Genomic DNA, 24,862 nt, shown 5'->3' on the forward strand with positions numbered 1-24,862 from the left:
CAAAGACACGACGACGACGAAGACAGACGAAGAAACACCGAAGTGGCTCCCATGGAGGACAGCCGGTCCTCACTTCGTATGGTGCCTAGATGTCGGGGTAGCTACCCCACCAACAACAGGAACGACCCGTACACTACGGCAGTCGGGCTGCAAAAGCCCCGAATATTGTTGCTGCCCAACAATATTTCATATTCGCTCAGGTGAGCGAGTAATATGCATGCACGTGGTTCGTGCGCAAATCAAGACTTCTACCCGAACTGAAGGATGGGAGAAGGAGGGAAAGTGAAAGAAGAGGGGGGAGAAAAACGAAGACGGGCCACACGCCCTAACTGTCGTCACAAGTTGTGACAAAGGGAAACGGGCGAGACAACAACTTGCTGGAAGCGCAACAACGACGAGCAGCATGGGAAAACGTCAAACCCTTAGAAAATCAAAAGTGCCTAAAAACAGCAGGTACAAGACTATTACACCACTGATCTCCTCGCAGAAATGATTATAGAAAGAGGAAGCGGCCATGAATCCAGCCTGAAAGTCAGTGCACGAGCCACAGTTTTGCCGAAGGAGAACAGAAAAGATGTGGCGGTTCTGTCCACTCAGTGTAGCAAGGGCCAGACAGACCCTGTTCATTCTGAAGAGACTTACACATTGTTGGTTTGGAGGTGATGCTGGCAATCGTTTGATTAGTAACGTGTCACTTTTTCATCTTTCTTTGTCAGGCTGTACATTCAATTCACAAATTAAAAACTCGTTTCCACAGACGATACTCATGACTAACCGATTCAGTGTAAGGGAAGTCAATCTGTTTCAGTATCAGCTGAAGAATGCGTGGTTAGTTCCCTTTACGTGGGAGGTCGCCGTAACCACACTGGCCAAATCAGTTCCGACAAAGCACACACACAGGTGTTGATAATGGGTCAACATCAACACACGTCGTCACACCACGAAAGTGGAAAACGTCGGGATATATTCAGAAATATCAGTACAAGTGATTGTCTTATTTTTATGTCTGGAAAAAGAAAGGTCATCAAACATCATGTGTGTGTGTGTGTGTGTGTGTGTGTGTGTGTGTGTGTGTGTGTGTGTGCATGTGTGTGCATGTGCGTGCGAATGTGTCTGCGTGCTGGCGTGTGTGTATATGAATATGCGTGTGCATGTGTCTGCGTGCAGGCGTGTGTGTGTGTGTGTGTGAAGAGTGGTCCGCCGTTGTCCTGGACACCCACAGCCTTCTCTGCACCCGTGATACCCTGAGACTGTCACAGGGGTGTCCCCGACGTATACAACAATCGCCGCTTTACACCCCCCTGTCTACAGAAAGACTAGAACTCCCAGTGGTCGCCGGCATCGTGGGTTATCTGTGACAAGGACCTGTGTGTTTGGAACTAATGCGAGCCGTACATGGACGGTAGAGGATGCGTGTGTATGTGTGAGAGCAGTGCACAAGAGGGGTGAGTGTACGTGTTCGAGCGAATGTGATTTACTCATTTATTTTTTCCCTCATTCCCATTTATGATGTGGCGATTTGTATTAGCGGGTTAGTAAGTTTGGGGAGTGGAGGGGGGATTAAGGGAAATAGTTAGGTCTTACTGCTGTTTTGGTTGTCAGTATATCTGTGTGAGTGAGTGAATAAAGTTTGGTATTGTGTATAAATTCTTGGTGTTGGCTGCATTTAATTGAGCGTGCGAGGATCCGGAGACCCATTTTTTCTTAAATTTTCTTTTATTAGATTGCGCGGGGCCTGTCGGGTTGTAGGTGGGTCCTCAACCTGATAATGATATTAATGAAATTTGGTACCCTGATTTGTTAAATATGTTTTGTTTTTTTGTTTTTTGTTTTTGTTTTTTTATTTATTTTTTTAAATCATACCTTCCTCAAATCAGAATTTCCTTGTGTTGCTCAGTTAATATTTTATTCAAATGGTTGCGAAAATGTCAGTACAACAAACAGTTAATCTGACAATAAATGGTTTCAGTCAGTCAGTGTGTGTGTGTGACGGTGTCACACGGACTGACTAAACATAACGGTGACACACAGACTGACTAAACATGACGGTGACACACAGACTGACTAAACATGACGGTGTCACACGGACTGACTAAACATAACGGTGACACACAGACTGACTAAACATAACGGTGACACACAGACTGACTAAACATGACCGTGACACACAGACTGACTAAACATAACCGTGACACACAGACTGACTAAACATGACCGTGACACACAGACTGACTAAACATGACCGTGACACACAGACTGACTAAACATAACGGTGACACACAGACTGACTAAACATAACCGTGACACACAGACTGACTAAACATGACGGTGACACACAGACTGACTAAACATGACCGTGACACACAGACTGACTAAACATAACGGTGACACACAGACTGACTAAACATGACCGTGACACACAGACTGACTAAACATAACCGTGACACACACACGGACTAAACATGACCGTGACACACGGAGTGACTAATTATGACGGTGACACACACACGGACTAAACATGACCGTGACACACGGAGTGACTAATTATGACGGCGACACACACTGATTAAACATAACGGCGACACACCTGACTAAACATGACGGTGACACACGGACTAAACATGACGGTGACACACGGCTTGACTAAACATGACGGTGTCACACGGCATGACTAAACATGACGGTGTCACACGGCATGACTAAACATGACGGTGTCACACGGCATGACTAAACATGACGGTGACAGACATACTGACTAAACATGACGGTGTCACACGGCATGACTAAACATGACGGTGACACACGGCCTGACTAAACATGACGGTGTCACACGGCATGACTAAACATGACGGTGTCACACGGCATGACTAAACATGACGGTGTCACACGGCATGACTAAACATGACGGTGACACACATACTGACTAAACATGACGGTGTCACACGGCATGACTAAACATGACGGTGTCACACGGACTAAACATGACGGTGTCACACGGCATGACTAAACATGACGGTGTCACATGGCATGACTAAACATGATGGTGTCACACATACTGACAAAACATGACGGTGACAGACATACTGACTAAACATGACGGTGTTCAGGGATGGGTCATGGTGTTCAGGGATGATGGTGTTCAGGGATGATGGTGTTCAGGGATGGGTCATGGTGTTCAGGGATGATGGTGTTCAGGGATGATGGTGTTCAGGGATGGGTCATGGTGTTCAGGGATGGGTCATGGTGTTCAGGGATGGGTCATGGTGTTCAGGGATGATGGTGTTCAGGGATGATGGTGTTCAGGGATGGGTCGTTATAGTGTTCAGGGATGGGTCTGGTGTTCAGGGATGATGGTGTTCAGGGATGATGGTGTTCAGGGATGATAGTGTTCAGGGATAGGTCGTTATAGTGTTCAGGGATGGGTCATGATAGTGTTCAGGGATGGGTCGTTATAGTGTTCAGGGATGATGGTGTTCAGGGATAGGTCGTTATAGTGTTCAGGGATGGGTCATGGTGTTCAGGGATGGGTCGTTATAGTGTTCAGGGATGATGGTGTTCAGGGATAATAGTGTTCAGGGATAGGTCGTTACAGTGTTCAGGGATGATGGTGTTCAGGTATGGGTCGTGATGGTGTTCAGGGATGGGTCATGGTGTTCAGGGATGGGTCGTGATGGTGTTCAGGGATGGGTCGTGATGGTGTTCAGAGATGATGGTGTTCAGGGATGATGGTGTTCAGAGATGATGGTGTTCAGGGATGGGTCATGGTGTTCAGGGATGATGGTGTTCAGAGATGATGGTGTTCAGAGATGATGGTGTTCAGGGATGGGTCATGGTGTTCAGGGATGGGTCATGGTGTTCAGGGATGATGGTGTTCAGGGATGGGTCATGGTGTTCAGGGATGATGGTGTTCAGGGATGATGGTGTTCAGGGATGATGGTGTTCAGAGATGATGGTGTTCAGGGATGGGTCATGGTGTTCAGGGATGGGTCATGGTGTTCCGGGATGATGGTGTTCAGGGATGGGTCATGCTGGTGTTCAGGGATGGGTCGTTATAGTGTTCAGGGATGATGGTGGTCAGGGATGGTGGTGTTCAGGGATGATAGTGTTCAGGGATAGGTCGTTATAGTGTTCAGGGATGGGTCATGGTGTTCAGGGATGGGTCATGATGGTGTTCAGGGATGGGTCATGGTGTTCAGGGATGGGTCGTGATGGTGTTCAGGGATGATGGTGTTCAGGGATGGGTCATGGTGTTCAGGGATGGGTCGTGATGGTGTTCAGGGATGATGGTGTTCAGGGATGGGTCGTTATAGTGTTCAGGGATGATGGTGTTCAGGGATAGGTCGTTACAGTGTTCAGCGATGATGGTGTTCAGGGATGGGTCATGGTGTTCAGGGATGGGTCGTGATGGTGTTCAGGGATAATGGTGTTCAGGGATGGGTCGTGATGGTGTTCAGGGATGATGGTGTTCAGGGATGGGTCGTGATGTTCAGGGATGGGTCATGATGGTGTTCAGGGATGGGTCATGGTGTTCAGGGATGGGTCGTGATGGTGTTCAGGGATGGGTCGTGATGGTGTTCAGGGATGGGTCGTGATGGTGTTCAGGAATGGGTCGTGATGGTGTTCAGGAATGGGTCGTTATAGTGTTCAGGGATGATGGTGTTCAGGAATGATGGTGTTCAGGGATAGGTCGTTACAGTGTTCAGGGATGATGGTGTTCAGGGATGGGTCGTGATGGTGTTCAGGAATGGGTCGTTATAGTGTTCAAGGATGGGTCGTTATAGTGTTTAGGAATGGGTCATGATAGTGTTCAAGAATGGGTCGTGATGGTGTTCAGGAATGGGTCATGACAGTGTTCAGGAATGGGTCCTTATAGTGTTCAGGAATCGGTCATGATGGTGTTCAGGAATGGGTCGTGATAGTGTTCAAGAATGGGTCGTGATGGTGTTCAGGAATGGGTCGTTATAGTGTTCAGGAATGGGTCGTTATAGTGTTCAAGGATGGGTCTTTATAGTGTTCAGGAATGGGTCGTTATAGTGTTCAGGAATGGGTCGTTATAGTGTTAAGGAATGGGTCGTTATAGTGTTCAGGAATCGGTCATGATGGTGTTCAGGAATGGGTCCTTATAGTGTTCAGGAATGGGTCGTGATGGTGTTCAGAAATGGGTCGTTATAGTGTTCAGGAATGGGTCCTTATAGTGTTCAGGAATGGGTCCTTATAGTGTTCAGGAATCGGTCATGATGGTGTTCAGGAATGGGTCGTGATAGTGTTCAGGAATAGGTCCTTATAGTGTTCAAGAATGGGTCGTGATGGTGTTCAGGAATGGGTCGTTATAGTGTTCAAGAATGGGTCGTGATGGTGTTCAGGAATGGGTCGTTATAGTGTTCAGGAATGGGTCGTTATAGTGTTCAAGGATGGGTCGTTATAGTGTTCAGGAATGGGTCGTTATAGTGTTAAGGAATGGGTCGTTATAGTGTTCAGGAATCGGTCATGATGGTGTTCAGGAATGGGTCCTTATAGTGTTCAGGAATGGGTCGTGATGGTGTTCAGAAATGGGTCGTTATAGTGTTCAGGAATGGGTCCTTATAGTGTTCAGGAATCGGTCATGATGGTGTTCAGGAATGGGTCGTGATAGTGTTCAGGAATGGGTCGTGATGGTGTTCAGAAATGGGTCGTTATAGTGTTCAAGAATGGGTCGTGATGGTGTTCAGAAATGGGTCGTTATAGTGTTCAGGAATGGGTCGTTATAGTGTTCAAAGATGGGTCGTTATAGTGTTCAGGAATGGGTCGTGATGGTTTCAGGAATGGGTTGTTAAAGTGTTCAGGAATGGGTCGTTATAGTGTTCAGGAATGGGTCGTTATAGTGTTCAGGAATGGGTCGTTATAGTGTTCAAGGATGGGTCGTTATAGTGTTCAGGAATCGGTCATGATGGTGTTCAGGAATGGGTCGTTATAGAGTTCAGGAATGGGTCGTGATGGTTTCAGGAATGGGTTGTTAAAGTGTTCAGGAATGGGTCGTGATGGTGTTCAGGAATGTGTCGTTATAGTGTTCATGAATGGGTCGTGATGGTGTTCAGGAATGGGTCGTTATAGTGTTCTGGAATGGGTCGTTATAGTGTTCAGGAATCGGTCATGATGGTGTTCAGGAATGGGTCCTTATAGTGTTCAGGAATGGGTCGTGATGGTGTTCAGAAATGGGTCGTTATAGTGTTCAAGAATGGGTCGTGTGGGTGTTCAGGAATGGGTCGTTATAGTGTTCTGGAATGGGTCGTGATGGTGTTCAGGAATGGGTCGTTATAGAGTTCAGGAATGGGTCGTGATGGTTTCAGGAATGGGTTGTTAAAGTGTTCAGGAATGGGTCGTTATAGTGTTCAGGAATGGGTCGTGATGGTGTTCAGGAATGGGTCGTTATAGTGTTCAAGGATGGGTCGTTATAGTGTTCAGGAATCGGTCATGATGGTGTTCAGGAATGGGTCGTTATAGAGTTCAGGAATGGGTCGTGATGGTTTCAGGAATGGGTTGTTAAAGTGTTCAGGAATGGGTCGTGATGGTGTTCAGGAATGGGTCGTTATAGTGTTCAGGAATGGGTCGTGATGGTGTTCAGGAATGGGTCGTTATAGTGTTCTGGAATGGGTCGTTATAGTGTTCAGGAATCGGTCATGATGGTGTTCAGGAATGGGTCCTTATAGTGTTCAGGAATGGGTCGTGATGGTGTTCAGAAATGGGTCGTTATAGTGTTCAAGAATGGGTCGGGTGGGTGTTCAGGAATGGGTCGTTATAGTGTTCTGGAATGGGTCGTGATGGTGTTCAGGAATGGGTCGTTATAGATTTCAGGAATGGGTCGTGATGGTTTCAGGAATGGGTTGTTAAAGTGTTCAGGAATGGGTCGTTATAGTGTTCAGGAATGGGTCGTGATGGTGTTCAGAAATGGGTCGTTATAGTGTTCAAGAATGGGTCATGATGTTGTTCAGGAATGGGTCGTTATAGTGTTCAGGAATGGGTCGCTATAGTGTTTAGGAATGGGTCGTTATAGTTTTCAGGAATGGGTCCTGATGTTGCCTTGTGAATCTAATGTCAAAGTTAAAGGACACACCAGTGTGTCTTTTTGCCAGATTATCTATTTCTTTTTTTTTCTTCTTCATTCCTTAGCTGGATGAAGTACTGAATCTTGAAGGCCTTGCCTCTCCTTTTTTTTCGTTTTTGTTTGTTTGTTTGTTTTTATTTTTAGCTCCTTTTTTATTCATTCTAATTTCCAGTTCCATACCTGTGTGACTCATTTGTACGATTCACAGGCTTACTGATTCTATGATGATTATGATGAGTATGGTTTATTGATTCATGACATCGATTAAGTCACGATAATGATTGACTGACTGATTCTATGATGATAATGGTTTATTGATGAGGATGGGCCACTGACTCGATTTATCACGATAATAATTGACTGGCTGATTCTATGATGATAATAACTCATTGACTGATCATTGTGGTTCACTGACTCACGATATAGATTGATTAACTCACAGTAATGACTAAATGACAGTAATGATTGATTAACTGACGATACAGATTGACTGAGTGGAGAGAGGGCGGGAGGAAGGAAGAACAGCGAAGCGGGAGAAGAGAAGGAAAGAGAGAAGGAAGAAAGGAGGGAAGGAAGGAAGGAAGAACAGCGAAGCGGGAGAAGAGAAGGAAAGCAGGGAAACACCACACGGGGAGACAGGACTGTCAGAACGGAGTTAGATATAGGAAGGAAGGAGGGAAGGAAGGAAGGAAGGAAGGAGGGAAGGAAGGAGGGAGGGAAGGAAGGAAGGAGGGAAGGAAGGAAGGAGGAAAGGAAGGAATGAAGGGGGGGAGGAAGGAAGGAGGGAAGGAAGGAAGGAGAGAAGGAGGGAAGGAAGGAAGGAGGGAAGGAAGGAAGGAGGGAGGGAGGGAAGGAAGGAAGGAAGGAGGGAGGGAAGGAAGGAGGGAGGGAAGGAAGGAAGGAGGGAGGGAAGGAAGGAAGGAAGGAGGGAAGGAAGGAAGGAGGAAAGGAAGGAAGGAGGAAAGGAAGGAATGAAGGGGGGGAGGAAGGAAGGAGGGAAGGAAGGAAGGAGGGAGGGAAGGAAGGAAGGAGGGAAGGAAGGAAGGAGGAAAGGAAGGAATGAAGTGGGGGAGGAAGGAAGGAGGGAAGGAAGGAAGGAAGGAGGGAAGGAAGGAAGGAGGGAAGGAAGGAAAGAGGGAGGGAGGGAAGGAAGGAAAGAGGGAGGGAGGGAAGGAAGGAAAGAGGGAGGGAGGGAAGGAAGGAAGGATGGAAAGAAGGAAGGAAGGAGGGAAGGAAGGAAGGAGGGAAGGAAGAAGGAAGGAAGGAGGAAGGAAGGAAGGAAGGAGGGAAGGAAGGAGGGAAGGAAGGACAGCAGAGCCGGGCAAGAAAAGGGAACCACAGGAACACCACTCGAGGAGAGAAACTGAGCAAGGACGGGCAGTCAGAATGGAGTCAGATACCTGAAGAAACGATGTCTTGTCAAGGAAGGAAGGAAGGAAGGAAGGAAGGGGAAGGAAGGAATGGAGTCAGATACCTGAAGAAACGATGTCTTGTCAAGGAAGGAAGGAAGGAAGGAAGGGGAAGGAAGGAATGGAGTCAGATACCTGAAGAAACGATGTCTTGTCAAGGAAGGAAGGAAGGAAGGAAGGGGAAGGAAGGAATGGAGTCAGATACCTGAAGAAACGATGTCTTGTCAAGGAAGGAAGGAAGGAAGGAAGGAATGGAGTCAGATACCTGAAGAAACGATGTCTTGTCAAGGAAGGAAGGAAGGGGAAGGAAGGAATGGAGTCAGATACCTGAAGAAACGATGTCTTGTCAAGGAAGGAAGGAAGGAAGGAAGGGGAAGGAAGGAATGGAGTCAGATACCTGAAGAAATGATGTCTTGTCAAGGAAGGAAGGAAGGAAGGAAGGAATGGAGTCAGATACCTAAAGAAATTATGTCTTGTCAAGGAAGGAAGGAAGGAAGGGAGTCAGATACCTAAAGAAATGATGTCTTGTCAAGGAAGGAAGGAAGGGGAAGGAAGGAAGGGAGTCAGATACCTAAAGAAATGATGTCTTGTCAAGGAAGGAAGGAAGGAAGGAAGGAATGGCGTGAAAACCAGGTGACGACAACTGCAGCAGACATGAATTTGGACATGAACCAGTCAACACAACTCCACTTTATTCAGTGAATAAATAAAACATTCCAAAATACTCTCTCTCTCTCTCACACACACACACACACACACACACACACACACACACACACACACACACACACACACACACACACACAAACAAACACACGCGCGCATCTCTTTCTCGATGTTTACATCATAATTTTTTTTACGCATAGCTGCATTTGCAGTCCAATTAAATTTCAATCCAATATATAGTTGGCATAAGCAATGCTCCTTTAACACCACCCACCTACCCCCCCCCCCCCCCCTCTCTCTCTCTCTCTCTCTCTCTCTCTCTCTCTGTCAAAAGTGCGTGTTTTCTCGTGCACGCACGATTCACGTGATGTTACCTCAGTACTCAGTACACACACCACTCACGTCAGGTTACCTCAGTACACTCATCTCACGTCATGTTACCTCAGTACACACACCTCAATTCATGTTACCTCAGGACACACACCTAACGTCAGGTTACCCCAGGACACACATCTTACGTCAGGTTACCTCAGTACACACACCTCACGTCAGGTTACCTCAGTACACACACCTCACGTCAGGTTACCTCAGTACACACACCTCGCGTCATGTTACCTCAGAACACATATCTCACGTCATATTACCCCAGGACACACACCTCACGTCAGGTTACCTCAGTACACACACCTCACGTCAGGTTACCTCAGTACACACACCTCACGTCATGTTACCTCAGAACACACATCTCACGTCATATTACCCCAGGACACACACTTCACGTCAGGTTACCTCAGTACACACACCTCACGTCAGGTTACCTCAGTAAACACACCTCACGTCATGTTACCTCAGTACACACACCTCACATCAGGTTACATCAGTACACACACCTTACGTCATGTTACCTCAGTACACACACCTCACGTCAGGTTACATCAGTACACTCACCTCACGTCATCACGTCAGGTTAGCTCAGTACACACACCTCACGTCATGTTACCTCAGTACACACACCTCACGTCAGGTTACATCAGTACACTCACCTCACGTCATCACGTCAGGTTAGCTCAGTACACATACCTCACGTCATGTTACCTCAGTACACACACCTCACGTCAGGTTACATCAGTACACTCACCTCACGTCATCACGTCAGGTTAGCTCAGTACACACACCTCACGTCATGTTACCTCAGTACACTCACCTCACGTCATCACGTCCAGTTACCTCAGAACACACACCTCACGTCAGGTTACCTTAGTACACACACCACTCACGTCAGGTTACCTCAGTACACACACATCACGTCAGGTTACCTCAGAACACACACCTCACGTCATGTTACCTCAACACACACACCTCACGTCAGGTTACATCAGTACACTCACCTCACGTCATCACGTCAGGTTACCTCAGTACACACACCTCACGTCAGGTTACCTCAGTACACATACGTCACGTCATGTTACTTCAGTACACACACAAACGTCAGGTTACGTCAGTACACACACCACTCACGTCAGGTCACATCAGTACACACACCTCACGTCAGTTTACCTCAGTACACACACCACTCACGTCATTTCACATCAGTACACACACCTCACGTAAGGTTACCTCAGTACACAGACCACTTACGTCACGTTACCTTAGTACACACATTTCACGTCATGTTACCTCAGTACACACACCTCAGTACACACACCTCACGTCAGCTTACCTCAGTACATACACCTCACGTCAGGTTACCTCAGTACACACACCTCACGTCAGCTTACCTCAGTACATACACCTCACGTCAGGTTACCTCAGTACACACACCACTCACGTCATCTTACCGCAGTACACACACCTCACGTCATATTACCTCAGTACACACACCTCACGTCTTGTTACCTCAGTACACACACCTCACGTCAGGTTACATCAGTACACACACCCCACGTCAGGTTACCTCAGTGCACACACCACTCACGTCAGGTCTTATCAGTTCACACACCTCACGTCATGTTACCTCAGAACACACACCTCACGTCATGTTACCTCAGGACACACACCTCACGTCAGGTTAGCTCAGTACACACATCTCACGTCAGGTTACCTCAGTAAATACACTTCACGTCATATTACCTCAGTACACACACCTAACGTCAGGTTACCTCAGTACACACACCACTCACGTCAGGTTACCTCAGTACACACACATCACGTCAGGTTACCTCAGAACACACACCTCACGTTAAGTTACCTCAGTACACACACCACTCACGTCATCTTACCTCAGTATACACACCTCTCCTCAGGTTACCTGAGTACACTCACCTCACGTCATAACGTCATGTTGCCTCAGTACACACACCTCGCGTCAGGTTACCTCAGTACACACACCCCTTACGTCAGGTTACCTCAGTACACACACCACTCACGTCAGGTTACGTAAACACACCACTCACGTCAGGTTACCTTTAGTAAACACATTCATTGCGAGCCAAATTCAATGTGCATGCATCCGAAACCATGAAGCTTTGAGTACGCATGCCAGGCAAGGAGCAGTGTGTATGAAACGTACTTTCTCTTGCACCACGGTCTCTCGCACCACGGTCATACGTAACATGCAGGTGCACTTCCAAAGTGTCTCTATCATAACAAAAATATCGCTAGAAGTCTGTGTATCTGTGTATCGGCAACAAAAACATCGCTAGAAGTCTACGTATCTATGTTCCAGCCTACCCCCTTACGTACCTGTCACAACAAAAACATCGTCTACGTGTCTTTTTACCGGCATCAAGAACATCGCTAGAAATCTACGTGTCTTTTTACCGGCATCAAGAACATCGCTAGAAATCTACGTGTCTTTTTACCGGCATCAAGAACATCGCTAGAAGTCTACGTGTCTTTTTACCGGCAACAAGAACATTTCTAGAAGTCTACGTGTGTTTTTACCGGCCTAGCCCCTTGTGTCCCTGTCACAACAAAAACATCGTCTACGTGTCTTTTTACCGGCATCGAGAACATCGCTAGAAGTCTACGTGTCTCTTTACCGGCCTAGCCCCTTGTGTCCCTGTAACAACAAGAATATCGCTAGAAGTCTACGTGTCTTTTTACCGGCCTACTGCCATTGTTCCCTGTATCTAATTGTCTTACAGTCAGCAAGTTATTTCAGTTATTTGTGCACAAGCCTTCTACATGTCTTTCTCTTTATTATATTCTAATATATTGACTTATTTCGTTGTTTTGTTTAATTATGTTGTTTCATTTTGTGTGTGACTATTTCCTACAAAGCTATGGCAGGCTTTCCACGTCTGTTCACAGCACTGGGTTCATGCTGAGGTCAGGTGTGTGCCGCTCCACAGCCTCACCCCACACCCCCGATTTTATTTCATTTTGCAACAGATGCGGTGTAGCGTATATGGATGCCAGTGTCCCTTTCCGTTCTGGTGTCGTGTGTCAGACATGACGGTGTGGGGTGTGGAGTTTTCTGATGTCCACCTGTGCCGGCAGTGCGCTGAGGTATGTTGTCAGGCTGCAGGAAAACCTGATGGTGTGGAGTGTGGGAGATTTTGTATTTGACTATTTTCATTTCGTTTGATTAAAAACTACAGTTTCGCTGTTCTAAACGTATGAGATATGAACAGGCGTCAAAAGAATAATAATGACAGAAAATGAAGATTGGAGGTCACTGAAAGTAGGAGACACAAGCAGAAGTGTGTGCATGCTTACGCACGAACACACTCGCACACACAGACATACCCATGCACGCGTACACATACGCACAGACACACACACACACACACACACACACACACACTAACACACACACACACACACACACACACGCGCGCGCGCGCATTAGTCAGTAGACAGAGGGACTGCGCAGAATACATCATCCCATTTCAGGACATTCCGTATCACAACTCCCCCACAGCGCGGAGAGCAACATGCAGTTTTCACATTCCCCACTCACGGCCATCAGACATCACCAGTGTGACGTCATGTGACGTCAGCACTCACCATGAGCATTGTCCTCTGTCGTCACCACCACGAAGACATTTCTCCAGCTGCCACTGCTGGGCCGTCAGCACACAGCTCCTTGCTGAATAACGGTGCAGCACGACAGAATTCAGTCTTCATGACAGTCACCTTGTCCACCCACCAGTCTTCACCAATGTCCCTCTTCTGTATGTCGGATATGAACACAGAGACAATCATGTGTCTACCTTCTGTTTGTTGGATGTGAACAGAGAGACAATCATGTGTCTACCTTCTGATTGTTGGATATGAACACAGAGACAATCATGTCTTCACCTTCTGATTGTTGGATATGAACACAGAGACAATCATGTCTTCACCTTCTGATTGTTGGATATGAACACAGAGACAATCATGTCTTCACCTTCTGATTGTTGGATATGAACACAGAGACAATCATGTGTCTACCTTCTGATTGTTTGATATGAACACAGAGACAATCATGTGTCTACCTTCTGATTGTTGGATATGAACACAGAGACAATCATGTGTCTACCTTCTGATTGTTGGATATGAACACAGAGATTATCATGTCTTCACCTTCTGATTGTTGGATATGAACACAGAGACAATCATGTGTCTACCTTCTGATTGTTGGATATGAACACAGAGATTATCATGTCTTCACCTTCTGATTGTTGGATATGAACACAGAGACAATCATGTGTCTACCTTCTGATTGTTGGATATGAACACAGAGATTATCATGTCTTCACCTTCTGATTGTTGGATATGAACACAGAGACTATCATGTCTTCACCTTCTGATTGTTGGATATGAACACAGAGACAATCATGTCTTCACCTTCTGATTGTTGGATATGAACAGAGAAAGCAGCTGATCTGTTGCGGTGAACATACACCAGCTGGTTTGTGGTCACGTGGCCAGTGTGTGGGATCTGGTAAGCGTCACTCACACACCGTCTGTAGCGGCTGAAAGTTGTGGAGAGAAAAGCACACCCACAAACAAGAAGGAAGCCCACTAAAGGACGGTGGCCAGATCCGACGTGTGCCCCCAGGACACAGTGGCGGGAGGTAAGTGTGGAGGGGGTTGTCTGTCAATATTGACGTCATACTCCACTTTTTCGTACACCCGTCCCTCGCGGTCCACCGAGATGTTGACGTCACGGCACCAACCTTTCCCGCCCTGACCCCCACCCCCACGTCTCTCCCCACCCACCCCTTTCTCCGTCCTGCCTCCCCCTCTCTTCGTGTGGGAGGATTTGCCCGCGGGGGGGAACACGAGGGGGCACCTGCTTTGTCGTTTGCCCGCCTTTCCCGCCTTCACACTGACGTCACTGAAGTGGTCGGTGACGTAGAGCTGCGCTTTCCTCAGACCGCGCTCACGTCGCACCTGGACCAGTCTGCGGTGGCGCTGCGAGTCGGTTCGGAGCATGCGCACTGCCAGCAGCACGAGCAGGACCAGAATGAAGCTGCCCGCGATGGGCACAGCGATGACTGCCGCCTTGAACCACAGGTCGCGAGCCTCGCTGCTCCCTGCCCCAGACCCGCTGTGGGAGAAGGTGACGCCGCCCTCCTCCCCGTCCCCCTCCCCGCCCCCCTCCCCGCCAGTGTCGCCGTCACTGCTGCTGCTGACCCGTTGAACGTCTGTCCCGCCGCCTGCCCACAGAATGGATGACAGTCACTGTGCGGGCAGCACGTGACAACCGCTACACCCCCACCTCCTCCCCGCCTTCCTGCCCCCGTGAAGGACACGTGAACAGAACACAGGACAACAGAGAGAACAGAGAGAAACAATGAAGGACACGTGAACAGAACACAGGACAACAGAGAGAACAGAGAGAAACAATGAAGGACACGTGAACAGAACACAGGACAACAGAGAGAACAGAGAGAAACAGTGAAGGACACGTGAACAGAACACAGGACAACAGAGAGAAACAGTGAAGGACACGTGAACAGAACACAGGACAACAGAGAGAACAGAGAGAAACAGTGAAGGACACGTGAACAGAACACAGGACAACAGAGAGAACAGAGAGAAACAATGAAGGACACGTGAACAGAACACAGGACAACAGAGAGAACAGAGAGAAACAGTGAAGGACACGTGAACAGAACACAGGACAACAGAGAGAAACAGTGAAGGACACGTGAACAATCAAATATTCCGAAAACAAATAAATAAATTGAAACATATGATCTCATCAGCGAAGACAAACTTCTTTTCTTCTCAAGTTCTCGATGCCACATGTACCAAATCTCTTTACTCTATCTTGTCAAGTTTTCTCGGTACTGCAAAAAAGACTCCTCTTCCTTCTGCCTACACTTTATCTGAACTCCCCAGTGTCTTCTCCTCTTTCTTTTCCAACCTGCTCATCCTGATCCTCAATTCTACGGCACTCCTCTCCATTTCTTTAATCCATAGACTGAAACAGAAGTCCATGAAATCATGAAAGAAATGACATAAAATCCTGTGGGCTCGATCCTATACTGGCCTCTGCATTTTCCCAGTGTGTCTCACAGCTTCTCCCCACAATCACCAACATTGTCAACTCATCCCTTCTCACTGGAACATTTCCATCCACTTTCAAAACTGTAATTGTCCGGCCTCTTCTGAAGAAACCTAACCTTGACGCAAACATTTTGAAAAACTATCGATCAAGTTTCTAATCTCCATTCCTGTCCAAACTCCTTGAAAAAGCTGTCCTGAAGCAGCTCAGCAACCACCTTTGTTTCAACAATCTCATCCACCCATTTCAGTCTGCCTATCGCGCTGACCACAGCACCGAAACAACTCTCCTCCACATCCTGAATAATCTACTGCTAGCGCCCGACTCGGGACAAATTTCCCTTCTCACCCTTCTCGACTTGTCAGCCGCCTTTGACACGATACACCAATCAATCCTTTCCCGTCTTCATTTTACATTTGGTATCAACGGCACTGTTCTAAACTGGTTCAAATCTTATCTCACTGATCGATTCCAGTCTGTCATTGTTGATAATTTCCAGTATGAACCCGTTAAAATCGAACATGGAGTCCCACGGGGATCTGTTTTAGGCCCAGTGCTCTTCACACTGTACACTGCTCCTCTCGCTGAAATTATCAACCGCCATAATGTCAGTCGTCATCCTTATGCTGATGACACTCAACTCCAGAAGAGTGATACCCCTGAAAAAAAAATGGTTCCAAGAAACATCCAACTGCTTCCTGGACATTCCAAACTGGATGACTCCAGGTAGAGAGGTAGAAAGGAGCAGGAGAGGGGAGAGAGGTAGAAAGGAGCAGGAGAGGGGAGATAGAGAGGTAGAAAGGAACAGGAGAGGGGAGATAGAGAGGTAGAAAGGAGCAGGAGAGGGGAGATAGAGAGGTAGAAAGGAACAGGAGAGGGGAGATAGAGAGGTAGAAAGGAGCAGGGAGCAGGAGAGGGGAGATAGAGAGGTAGAAAGGAGCAGGAGAGGGGAGATAGAGAGGTAGAAAGGAACACTTAGAGGGGAGATAGAGAGGTAGAAAGGAACAGGAGAGGGAAGAGAGGTAGAAAGGAGCAGGAGAGGGGAGAGAGGTAGAAAGGAACAGGAGAGGGGAGATAGAGAGGTAGAAAGGAACACTTAGAGGGGAGATAGAGAGGTAGAAAGGAGCAGGAGAGGGGAGATAGAGAGGTAGAAAGGAGCAGGAGAGGGGAGATAGAGAGGTAGAAAGGAACAGGAGAGGGGAGATAGAGAGGTAGAAAGGAGCAGGAGAGGGGAGATAGAGAGGTAGAAAGGAGCAGGAGGGGGGAGATAGGTAGAAAGGAACAGGAGAGGGGAGATAGAGAGGTAGAAAGGAACAGGAGAGGGGAGATAGAGAGGTAGAAAGGAACAGGAGAGGGGAGATAGAGAGGTAGAAAGGAACAGGAGAGGGGAGATAGAGAGGTAGAAAGGAGCAGGAGAGGGGAGAGAGGTAGAAAGGAACAGGAGAGGGGAGAGAGGTAGAAAGGAGCAGGAGAGGGGAGATAGAGAGGTAGGAGCAGGAGAGGGGAGATAGAGAGGTAGAAAGGAGCAGGAGAGGGGAGATAGAGAGGTAGAAAGGAACAGGAGAGGGGAGAGAGGTAGAAAGGAGCAGGAGAGGGGAGATAGAGAGGTAGAAAGGAACAGGAGAGGGGAGAGAGGTAGAAAGGAGCAGGAGAGGGGAGATAGAGAGGTAGAAAGGAACAGGAGAGGGGAGATAGAGAGGTAGAAAGGAGCAGGAGAGGGGAGAGAGGTAGAAAGGAACAGGAGAGGGGAGATAGAGAGGTAGAAAGGAACAGGAGAGGGGAGATAGAGAGGTAGAAAGGAGCAGGAGAGGGGAGATAGAGAGGTAGAAAGGAGCAGGAGAGGGGAGAGAGGTAGAAAGGAACAGGAGAGGGGAGATAGAGAGGTAGAAAGGAGCAGGAGAGGGGAGATAGAGAGGTAGAAAGGAGCAGGAGAGGGGAGATAGAGAGGTAGAAAGGAACAGGAGAGGGGAGATAGAGAGGTAGAAAGGAACAGGAGAGGGGAGATAGAGAGGTAGAAAGGATGGTGGCCTCAGACAGTGACGTATGTGTGCTTTAGAACAGAATAGAATAAAATAGAATAGAATGTCTTTATTACCAAGTGTACCGGGGTCACGAGGAATATTGGCGGATGGGGGGGGGGGGGGATAGTACATAACAAGATAGGAACACAATCGACAATCATACAGAAACACAGATACAGTAGAAATTAGGATACATACAAGTGCATATCAGTATAAAAACTTGTGTATACACACATACGCGCGCGAGCGCGCGCGCGCGCAAACTGTCACACACACACACACACACACACACGTTTGAACAAAAGCTGCATATTACATGTGGATGGGGTTGATGACTTGATCTTCAGGTAGATGGTTGTTGATTGCGCAATTCTGTTTATTATACTGGATTTGTTCGAGAGACAGGGCATTGACTGCTTTGGGAATTGGCGAAGTAATTGGTTTTCGTCCTTATACTTCTGTACCGTCGACCAGAGGAGAGCATATAAAAAAATCCGAAAAGATGGATGTGATTCGTCCTGGCTGATTGATTTTGCTTTTTTGAGTAGCCGCTTATAATATAATTATGTCTTCTAGAGAAGGTAGATGATTACCAATGATGATGGCTTCAGACAGTGAGGTGTGTGTACTTTACCAAAGATGATGGCTTCAGACAGCGAGGTAAGTGTACTTTACCAATGATGATGGCTTCACACAGTGAGGTAAGTGTACTTTACCAATGATGATGACTTCAGACAGTGAGGTAAGTGTATTTTACCAATGATGATGGCTTCACACAATGAGGTAAGTGTACTTTACCAATGATGATGGCTTCAGACAGTGAGGTAAGTGTACTTTACCAATGATGATGGCTTCACACAATGAGGTAAGTGTACTTTACCAATGATGTTGGCTTCAGACAGTGAGATAAGTGTACTTTACCAATGGTGATGGCTTCAGACAGCGAGGTAAGTGTACTTTACCAATGGTGATGGCTTCAGACAGCGAGGTGTGTTGACTTTACCATTGATGATGGCTTCAGACAGTGAGGTGTGTAGACTTTACCATTGATGATGGCTTCAGACAGTGAGGTGTGTAGACTTTACCAATGATGATGGCTTCACACAGTGAGGTAAGTGTACTTTACCAGTGATGATGGCTTCAGACAGTGAGGTAAGTGTACTTTACCAGTGATGATGGCTTCACACAGTGAGGTAAGTGTACTTTACCAATGATGATTACCTCAGTCAGTGAGGTAAGTGTACTTTACCAATGATGATGGCTTCACACAGTGAGGTAAGTGTACTTTACCAATGATGATGGCTTCACACAGTGAGGTAAGTGTACTTTACCAATGGTGATGGCTTCAGTCAGTGAGGTAAGTGTACTTTACCAATGATGATGACTTCAGTCAGTGAGGTAATTGTACTTTACCAATGATGATGGCTTCACACAGTGAGGTAAGTGTACTTTACCAATGATGATGGCTTCAGACAGTGAGGTAAGTGTACTTTACCAGTGATGATGGCTTCAGACAGTGAGGTAAGTGTACTTTACCAATGATGATTACCTCAGTCAGTGAGGTAAGTGTACTTTACCAATGGTGATGGCTTCAAACAGTGAGGTGTGTAGACTTTACCAATGATGTTGGCTTCAGACAGTGAGGTAAGTGTACTTTACCAATGATGATGGCTTCAGACAGTGAGGTAAGTGTACTTTACCAATGATGATGACTTCAGTCAGTGAGGTAAGTGTACTTTACCAATGATGTTGGCTTCAGACAGTGAGGTAAGTGTACTTTACCAATGATGATGGCTTCAGACAGTGAGGTAAGTGTACTTTACTAATGATGATTACTTCAGTCACTGAGGTAAGTGTACTTTACCAATGGTGATGGCTTCAAACAGTGAGGTGTGTAGACTTTACCAATGATGATGGCTTCAGACAGCGAGTTAAGTGTACTTTACCAATGATGATGGCTTCAGACAGTGAGGTAAGTGTACTTTACCAATGATGATGACTTCAGTCAGTGAGGTAAGTGTACTTTACCAATGATGATGGCTTCAGATAGTGAGGTAAGTGTACTTTACCAATGATGATGACTTCAGACAGTGAGGTAAGTGTACTTTACCAATGGTGATGGCTTCAGTCAGTGAGGTAAGTGTACTTTACCAATGATGATGACTTCAGTCAGTGAGGTAATTGTACTTTACCAATGGTGATGGCTTCAGACAGTGAGGTAAGTGTACTTTACCAATGATGATGACTTCAGTCAGTGAGGTAATTGTACTTTACCAATGATGATGGCTTCACACAGTGAGGTAAGTGTACTTTACCAATGATGATGACTTCAGTCAGTGAGGTAAGTGTACTTTACCAGTGATGATGACTTCAGTCAGTGAGGTAAGTGTACTTTACCAATGATGATGGCTTCACACAGTGAGGTAAGTGTACTTTACCAATGATGATGACTTCAGTCAGTGAGGTAAGTGTACTTTACCAATGATGATGACTTCAGTCAGTGAGGTAAGTGTACTTTACCAATGATGATGACTTCAGTCAGTGAGGTAAGTGTACTTTACCAATGATGATGGCTTCACACAGTGAGGTAAGTGTACTTTACCAATGATGATGACTTCAGTCAGTGAGGTAAGTGTACTTTACCAATGATGATGGCTTCAGACAGTGAGGTAAGTGTACTTTACCAATGATGATGACTTCGGTCAGTGAGGTAAGTGTACTTTACCAGTGATGATGACTTCAGTCAGTGAAGTAAGTGTACTTTACCAATGATGATGGCTTCACACAGTGAGGTAAGTGTACTTTACCAATGATGATGGCTTCACACAATGAGGTAAGTGTACTTTACCAATGATGATGACTTCAGTCAGTGAGGTAAGTGTACTTTACCAATGATGATGGCTTCACACAGTGAGGTAAGTGTACTTTACCAATGATGATGACTTCAGTAAGTGAGGTAAGTGTACTTTACCAATGATGATGGCTTCAGACAGTGAGGTAAGTGTACTTTACCAATAACGAAGACATCAAAGACCAGAACAAAGGCTGGAAAGGAGCGTTTTGTGCCTGGCGTCAGCTTCTTCCCTCCCCGTCATCTCTCTCTCTCTCTCCCTCTGTCTCCCTCTCTCTCTCTCTCTCTCTCTCTCTCTCCCTGTCTCCCTCCCTCTCTCTCTCTCTCCCTCTGTCTCCCTCTCTCTCTCCCTCTGTCTCCCTCCCTCTCTCTCCCTCTCTCTCACCCTCTCTCTCTCTTCACTTGAGGAAAGTGGGTCAAGGCTAATGGTGAAATCGTATGGCTAAACACGCACACAGTTTCAAGGAGGCTGGCTGACAGTGTTCACCTTTAATCAGGCCATGAAATTCCATTGGCATTGCATGCTGTCAGTTAGGTACTGTGTTTTGTGTGATCAGTATCCATGTTTGTCGCTGTCGAGACAGACACCCAGACAGACTTGGAGGCAGAGAAGGAAGAGCGAAAGGATTGTCATCAGAAGAAACGAAACCTCCAACATCAAAGACAAGACAAAACTAGCTCTGAAAAACACACACAGTAGTAGACGACTGTAGACGTTTTGAACTGCGAACAGTGAGAAACCAGTCAAAATTAGCGCGTTTGTTTGAATATAATCCAATAAAGTTGTAAAAAAAATTTATCCTTTGAATATAATCCAATAAAACTGTTAAAAAAATAAAAAATAAAAAGTATGAGCATAATTATGTCTGAATATAATCAAACAAAACTATCGCAGCAATGGTGATATTTTCTTGAACACCGTCTCAGCACAACAACACGTCAGTTTATCGTGATGTGATCAATACGTGAAGACGACGCGAAATGACAAAATACAGCTTCCATACTACAGTTATAATAAGATACAGTTTCAAGACTACAGGTATAATAAGATACAGCTTCAAGACTACAGTTATAATAACATACAGCTTCAAGACTACAGGTATAATAAGATACAGCTTCAAGACTACAGTTATAACATACAGCTTCAAGACTACAGTTATAATAAGATACAGCTTGAAGGTCACCTGTAGCGTTTCAAGGTGACGGATTAGCGTCACGTGCACAAAGACGAACACGATGCATTCACTGTATGTCAATGACTACAAACATTGTCAGAACAGGTTTGCCGTCAGCAAGAGCTGTATACACAGCCCTAAAATCACCCTGCCTGTATTGTTTACTTATTGGGGTGGCCTGTATTGTTCATTTATTGGGGTGGCCTGTATTGTTTACTTATTGGGGTGGCCTGTATTGTTCATTTATTGGGGTGGTTTAAGATATGTCCCGTGCCTGTAATGTTAACTTATTGGGGTGTCCTGTAATGTTAACGTATTGGGGTGTCCTGTAATGTTAACGTATTGGGGTGGCCTGTACTGTTAAGTTATTGGGGTGACCTCTAATATTAAATTATTGGGGTGGTCTAAGATATGCCCCGTGCCTGTAATGTTCACTTATTTAGGGGAGCCTGTAATGTTAACTTATTGGGGTGGCCTGTAATGTTAACGTATTGGGGTGGTTTGTAATTTTAACCTATTGGGATCTGTAATGTTAACTGATTGGGGTGACCTGTAATGTTGACTTATTGGGGTGGTCCGTAATGTTGATTTTTTGGGTGGTTAAAGATATACTCCCTGCCTGTAATGTTAACTAATTGGGGTGACCTGTAATGTTAACTTCTTGGGGTGCCCTGTAATGTTAACTTATTGGGGTGGTCTGTAATGTTAAGTTATTGGGTGGTTTAAGATCTATCCCATGCCTGCAATGTTAACTTATTGGGGTGGTCTGTAATGTTAAGTTATTGGGTGGTTTAAGATCTGTCCCGTGCCTGCAATGTTAACTTATTGGGGTGGTCTGTAATGTTAAGTTATTGGGTGGTTTAAGATCTATCCCGTGCCTGCAATGTTAACTTATTGGGGTGGTCTGTAATGTTAAGTTATTGGGTGGTTTAAGATCTATCCCATGCCTGCAATGTTAACTTATTGGGGTGGTCTGTAATGTTAAGTTATTGGGTGGTTTAAGATCTGTCCCGTGCCTGCAATGTTAACTTATTGGGGTGGTCTGTAATGTTAAGTTATTGGGTGGTTTAAGATCTGTCCCGTGCCTGCAATGTTAACTTATTGGGGTGGTCTGTAATGTTAACTCACTGTGGTGGTTTTAGATCTGTCCCTGTGAAAGTGGTTTGGGCTTTGTCTTTCTCTGATGACGAGAAATTCTGTTGCCGAAAACTTGCGTCTTTCCGTTCTCAGTCTTGTAAAGTGCGTTTTAAACCGGCGCGTTCGGCAAACTAACTGCTAGCTAACCGTACCTCTGCTGCAATATTGATCCAGTTAAAAGGCAAGAGTAAGAAAGAAAGAAAGAAAGAAAGGCAGGTATGTAACAATGCTAACAGACAGGAATGCATATCGTCTGCTACTGAGGACCGTGTCCAAAGTGACACTTGCAGTATTCGGCATGCAGGCTGTTTCTGTGATGAATGTTTCCACCTGCATGTTGTTCAGCTTTCGAATGTTGTTTACTGTCTTTGGGAACACTTGTTATGCGTGATTCAAATGACAAAAAGGACATGAATCATCCCTGGATGTCCCCGGTACTTATCTTGTATTATTTGTACTCACCTCATTCCACGCAATAACAATTGATAGTACCTATTGGGGACACACACACACACACACACACACACACACACACTACACTTTGAAGTCATCGTGTTCCATGAACAAATACAACACACAGTGTACTCATCATTTTACATGAACAAACACAACACATTGTGCTATCATGTTACATGAACAAACACACAGTGTGCAGTCATCATGTTACATGAACAAACACACACTGTGCAGTCATCATGTTACATGAACAAACACAACACACTGTGCAGTCATCATGTTACATGAACAAACACACACTGTGCAGTCATCATGTAACATGAACAAACACAACACACTGTGCAGTCATCATGTTACATGAACAAACACACACTTTGTAATCATCGTGTTATATGAACAAACAGACACCGTGTAGTCATCATGTTACATGAAAAAACACAACACACTGTGCAGTCATGTTACATGAACAAACACAACACACTTTGCAGTCATCATGTTACATGAACAAACACAACACATTGTGCAGTCATCGTGTTACATGAACAAACACAACACACTTTGCAGTCATCATGTTACATGAACAAACACAACACATTGTGCAGTCATGTTACATGAACAAACACAACACAGTGTGCAGTCATCATGTTACATGAACAAACACAACACACTTTGTAGTCATCATGTTACATGAACAAACACAACACATTGTGCAGTCACCATGTTACATGAACAAACAACACACTGTGCAGTCATCATGTTACATGAACAAACACAACACACTGTGCAGTCATCATGTTACATGAACAAACACAACACATTGTGCAGTCATCATGTTACATGAACAAACACAACACATTGTGCAGTCATCATGTTACATGAACAAACACAACAGACTGTGCAGTCATGTTACATGAACAAACACAACACACTGTGCAGTCATGTTACATGAACAAACACAACACACTGTTTAGTTACCGTGTTATATGAACAAACACGACACACTGTGCAGTCATCAGGCTATTTTCAGTCAGCTAACCTCAGAGTCCACCGGAATTTATAACATGTATTCAAATTGCTATGAACAAAGTCCCACTGTTCCGGGAAGGGGCAATAGTCATTAAGGTACAGGAAGATGTATTTACATTACCATGCCCAACGTTCCACTGTTCCGGGAAGAGGCAGTAGTGATAAAGTTTCATGAAGGTGTATTCACATTGCAATGCCTAAACTTCCACTGTTCCGGGAAGGGGCAATAGTGATAGAGTTACAGGAAGCGTGTATTCACATTGCAATGCCCAAACTTCCACTGTTCCGGGAAGGGCCAATAGTGATAAAGGTACAGAAAGGTGTATTCACATTGCAATGCCCAAACTTGCACTGTTCTGGGAACGGGCAATAGTGTTAAAGTTACAGGAAGGTGTATTCACATTGCAATGCCCAAACTTCCACTATTCCGGGAAGGGACAATAATAAAATTCCAGGAAGGTGTTTTCACATTGCAGTGCCCAAACTTCCACTGTTCCGGGAAGGAGCAAGTGATGTCTGACTTCTTAACAACAACACG

At 45.7% G+C, this 24,862-nt stretch overlaps 1 protein-coding gene across 1 annotated transcript in view; it reads right to left on the reverse strand.

The window, feature by feature from the left end:
* Positions 1–9,428: 9,428 nt before the first annotated feature.
* Positions 9,429–24,862, reverse strand: part of LOC143278422 (uncharacterized) — a 30,048-nt gene continuing 14,614 nt past the window's right edge. The window contains exon 8 of the mRNA XM_076583271.1: positions 9,429–14,804. Coding sequence (XP_076439386.1) covers positions 14,167–14,804 — 638 coding nt within the window. The 3' untranslated portion in view covers positions 9,429–14,166. The remainder of the gene's footprint in view (positions 14,805–24,862) is intronic.

Source organism: Babylonia areolata, chromosome 2 (genome assembly GCF_041734735.1).
Source record: "Babylonia areolata isolate BAREFJ2019XMU chromosome 2, ASM4173473v1, whole genome shotgun sequence".
In the NCBI taxonomy this organism is placed as follows: domain Eukaryota; kingdom Metazoa; phylum Mollusca; class Gastropoda; order Neogastropoda; family Buccinidae; genus Babylonia; species Babylonia areolata.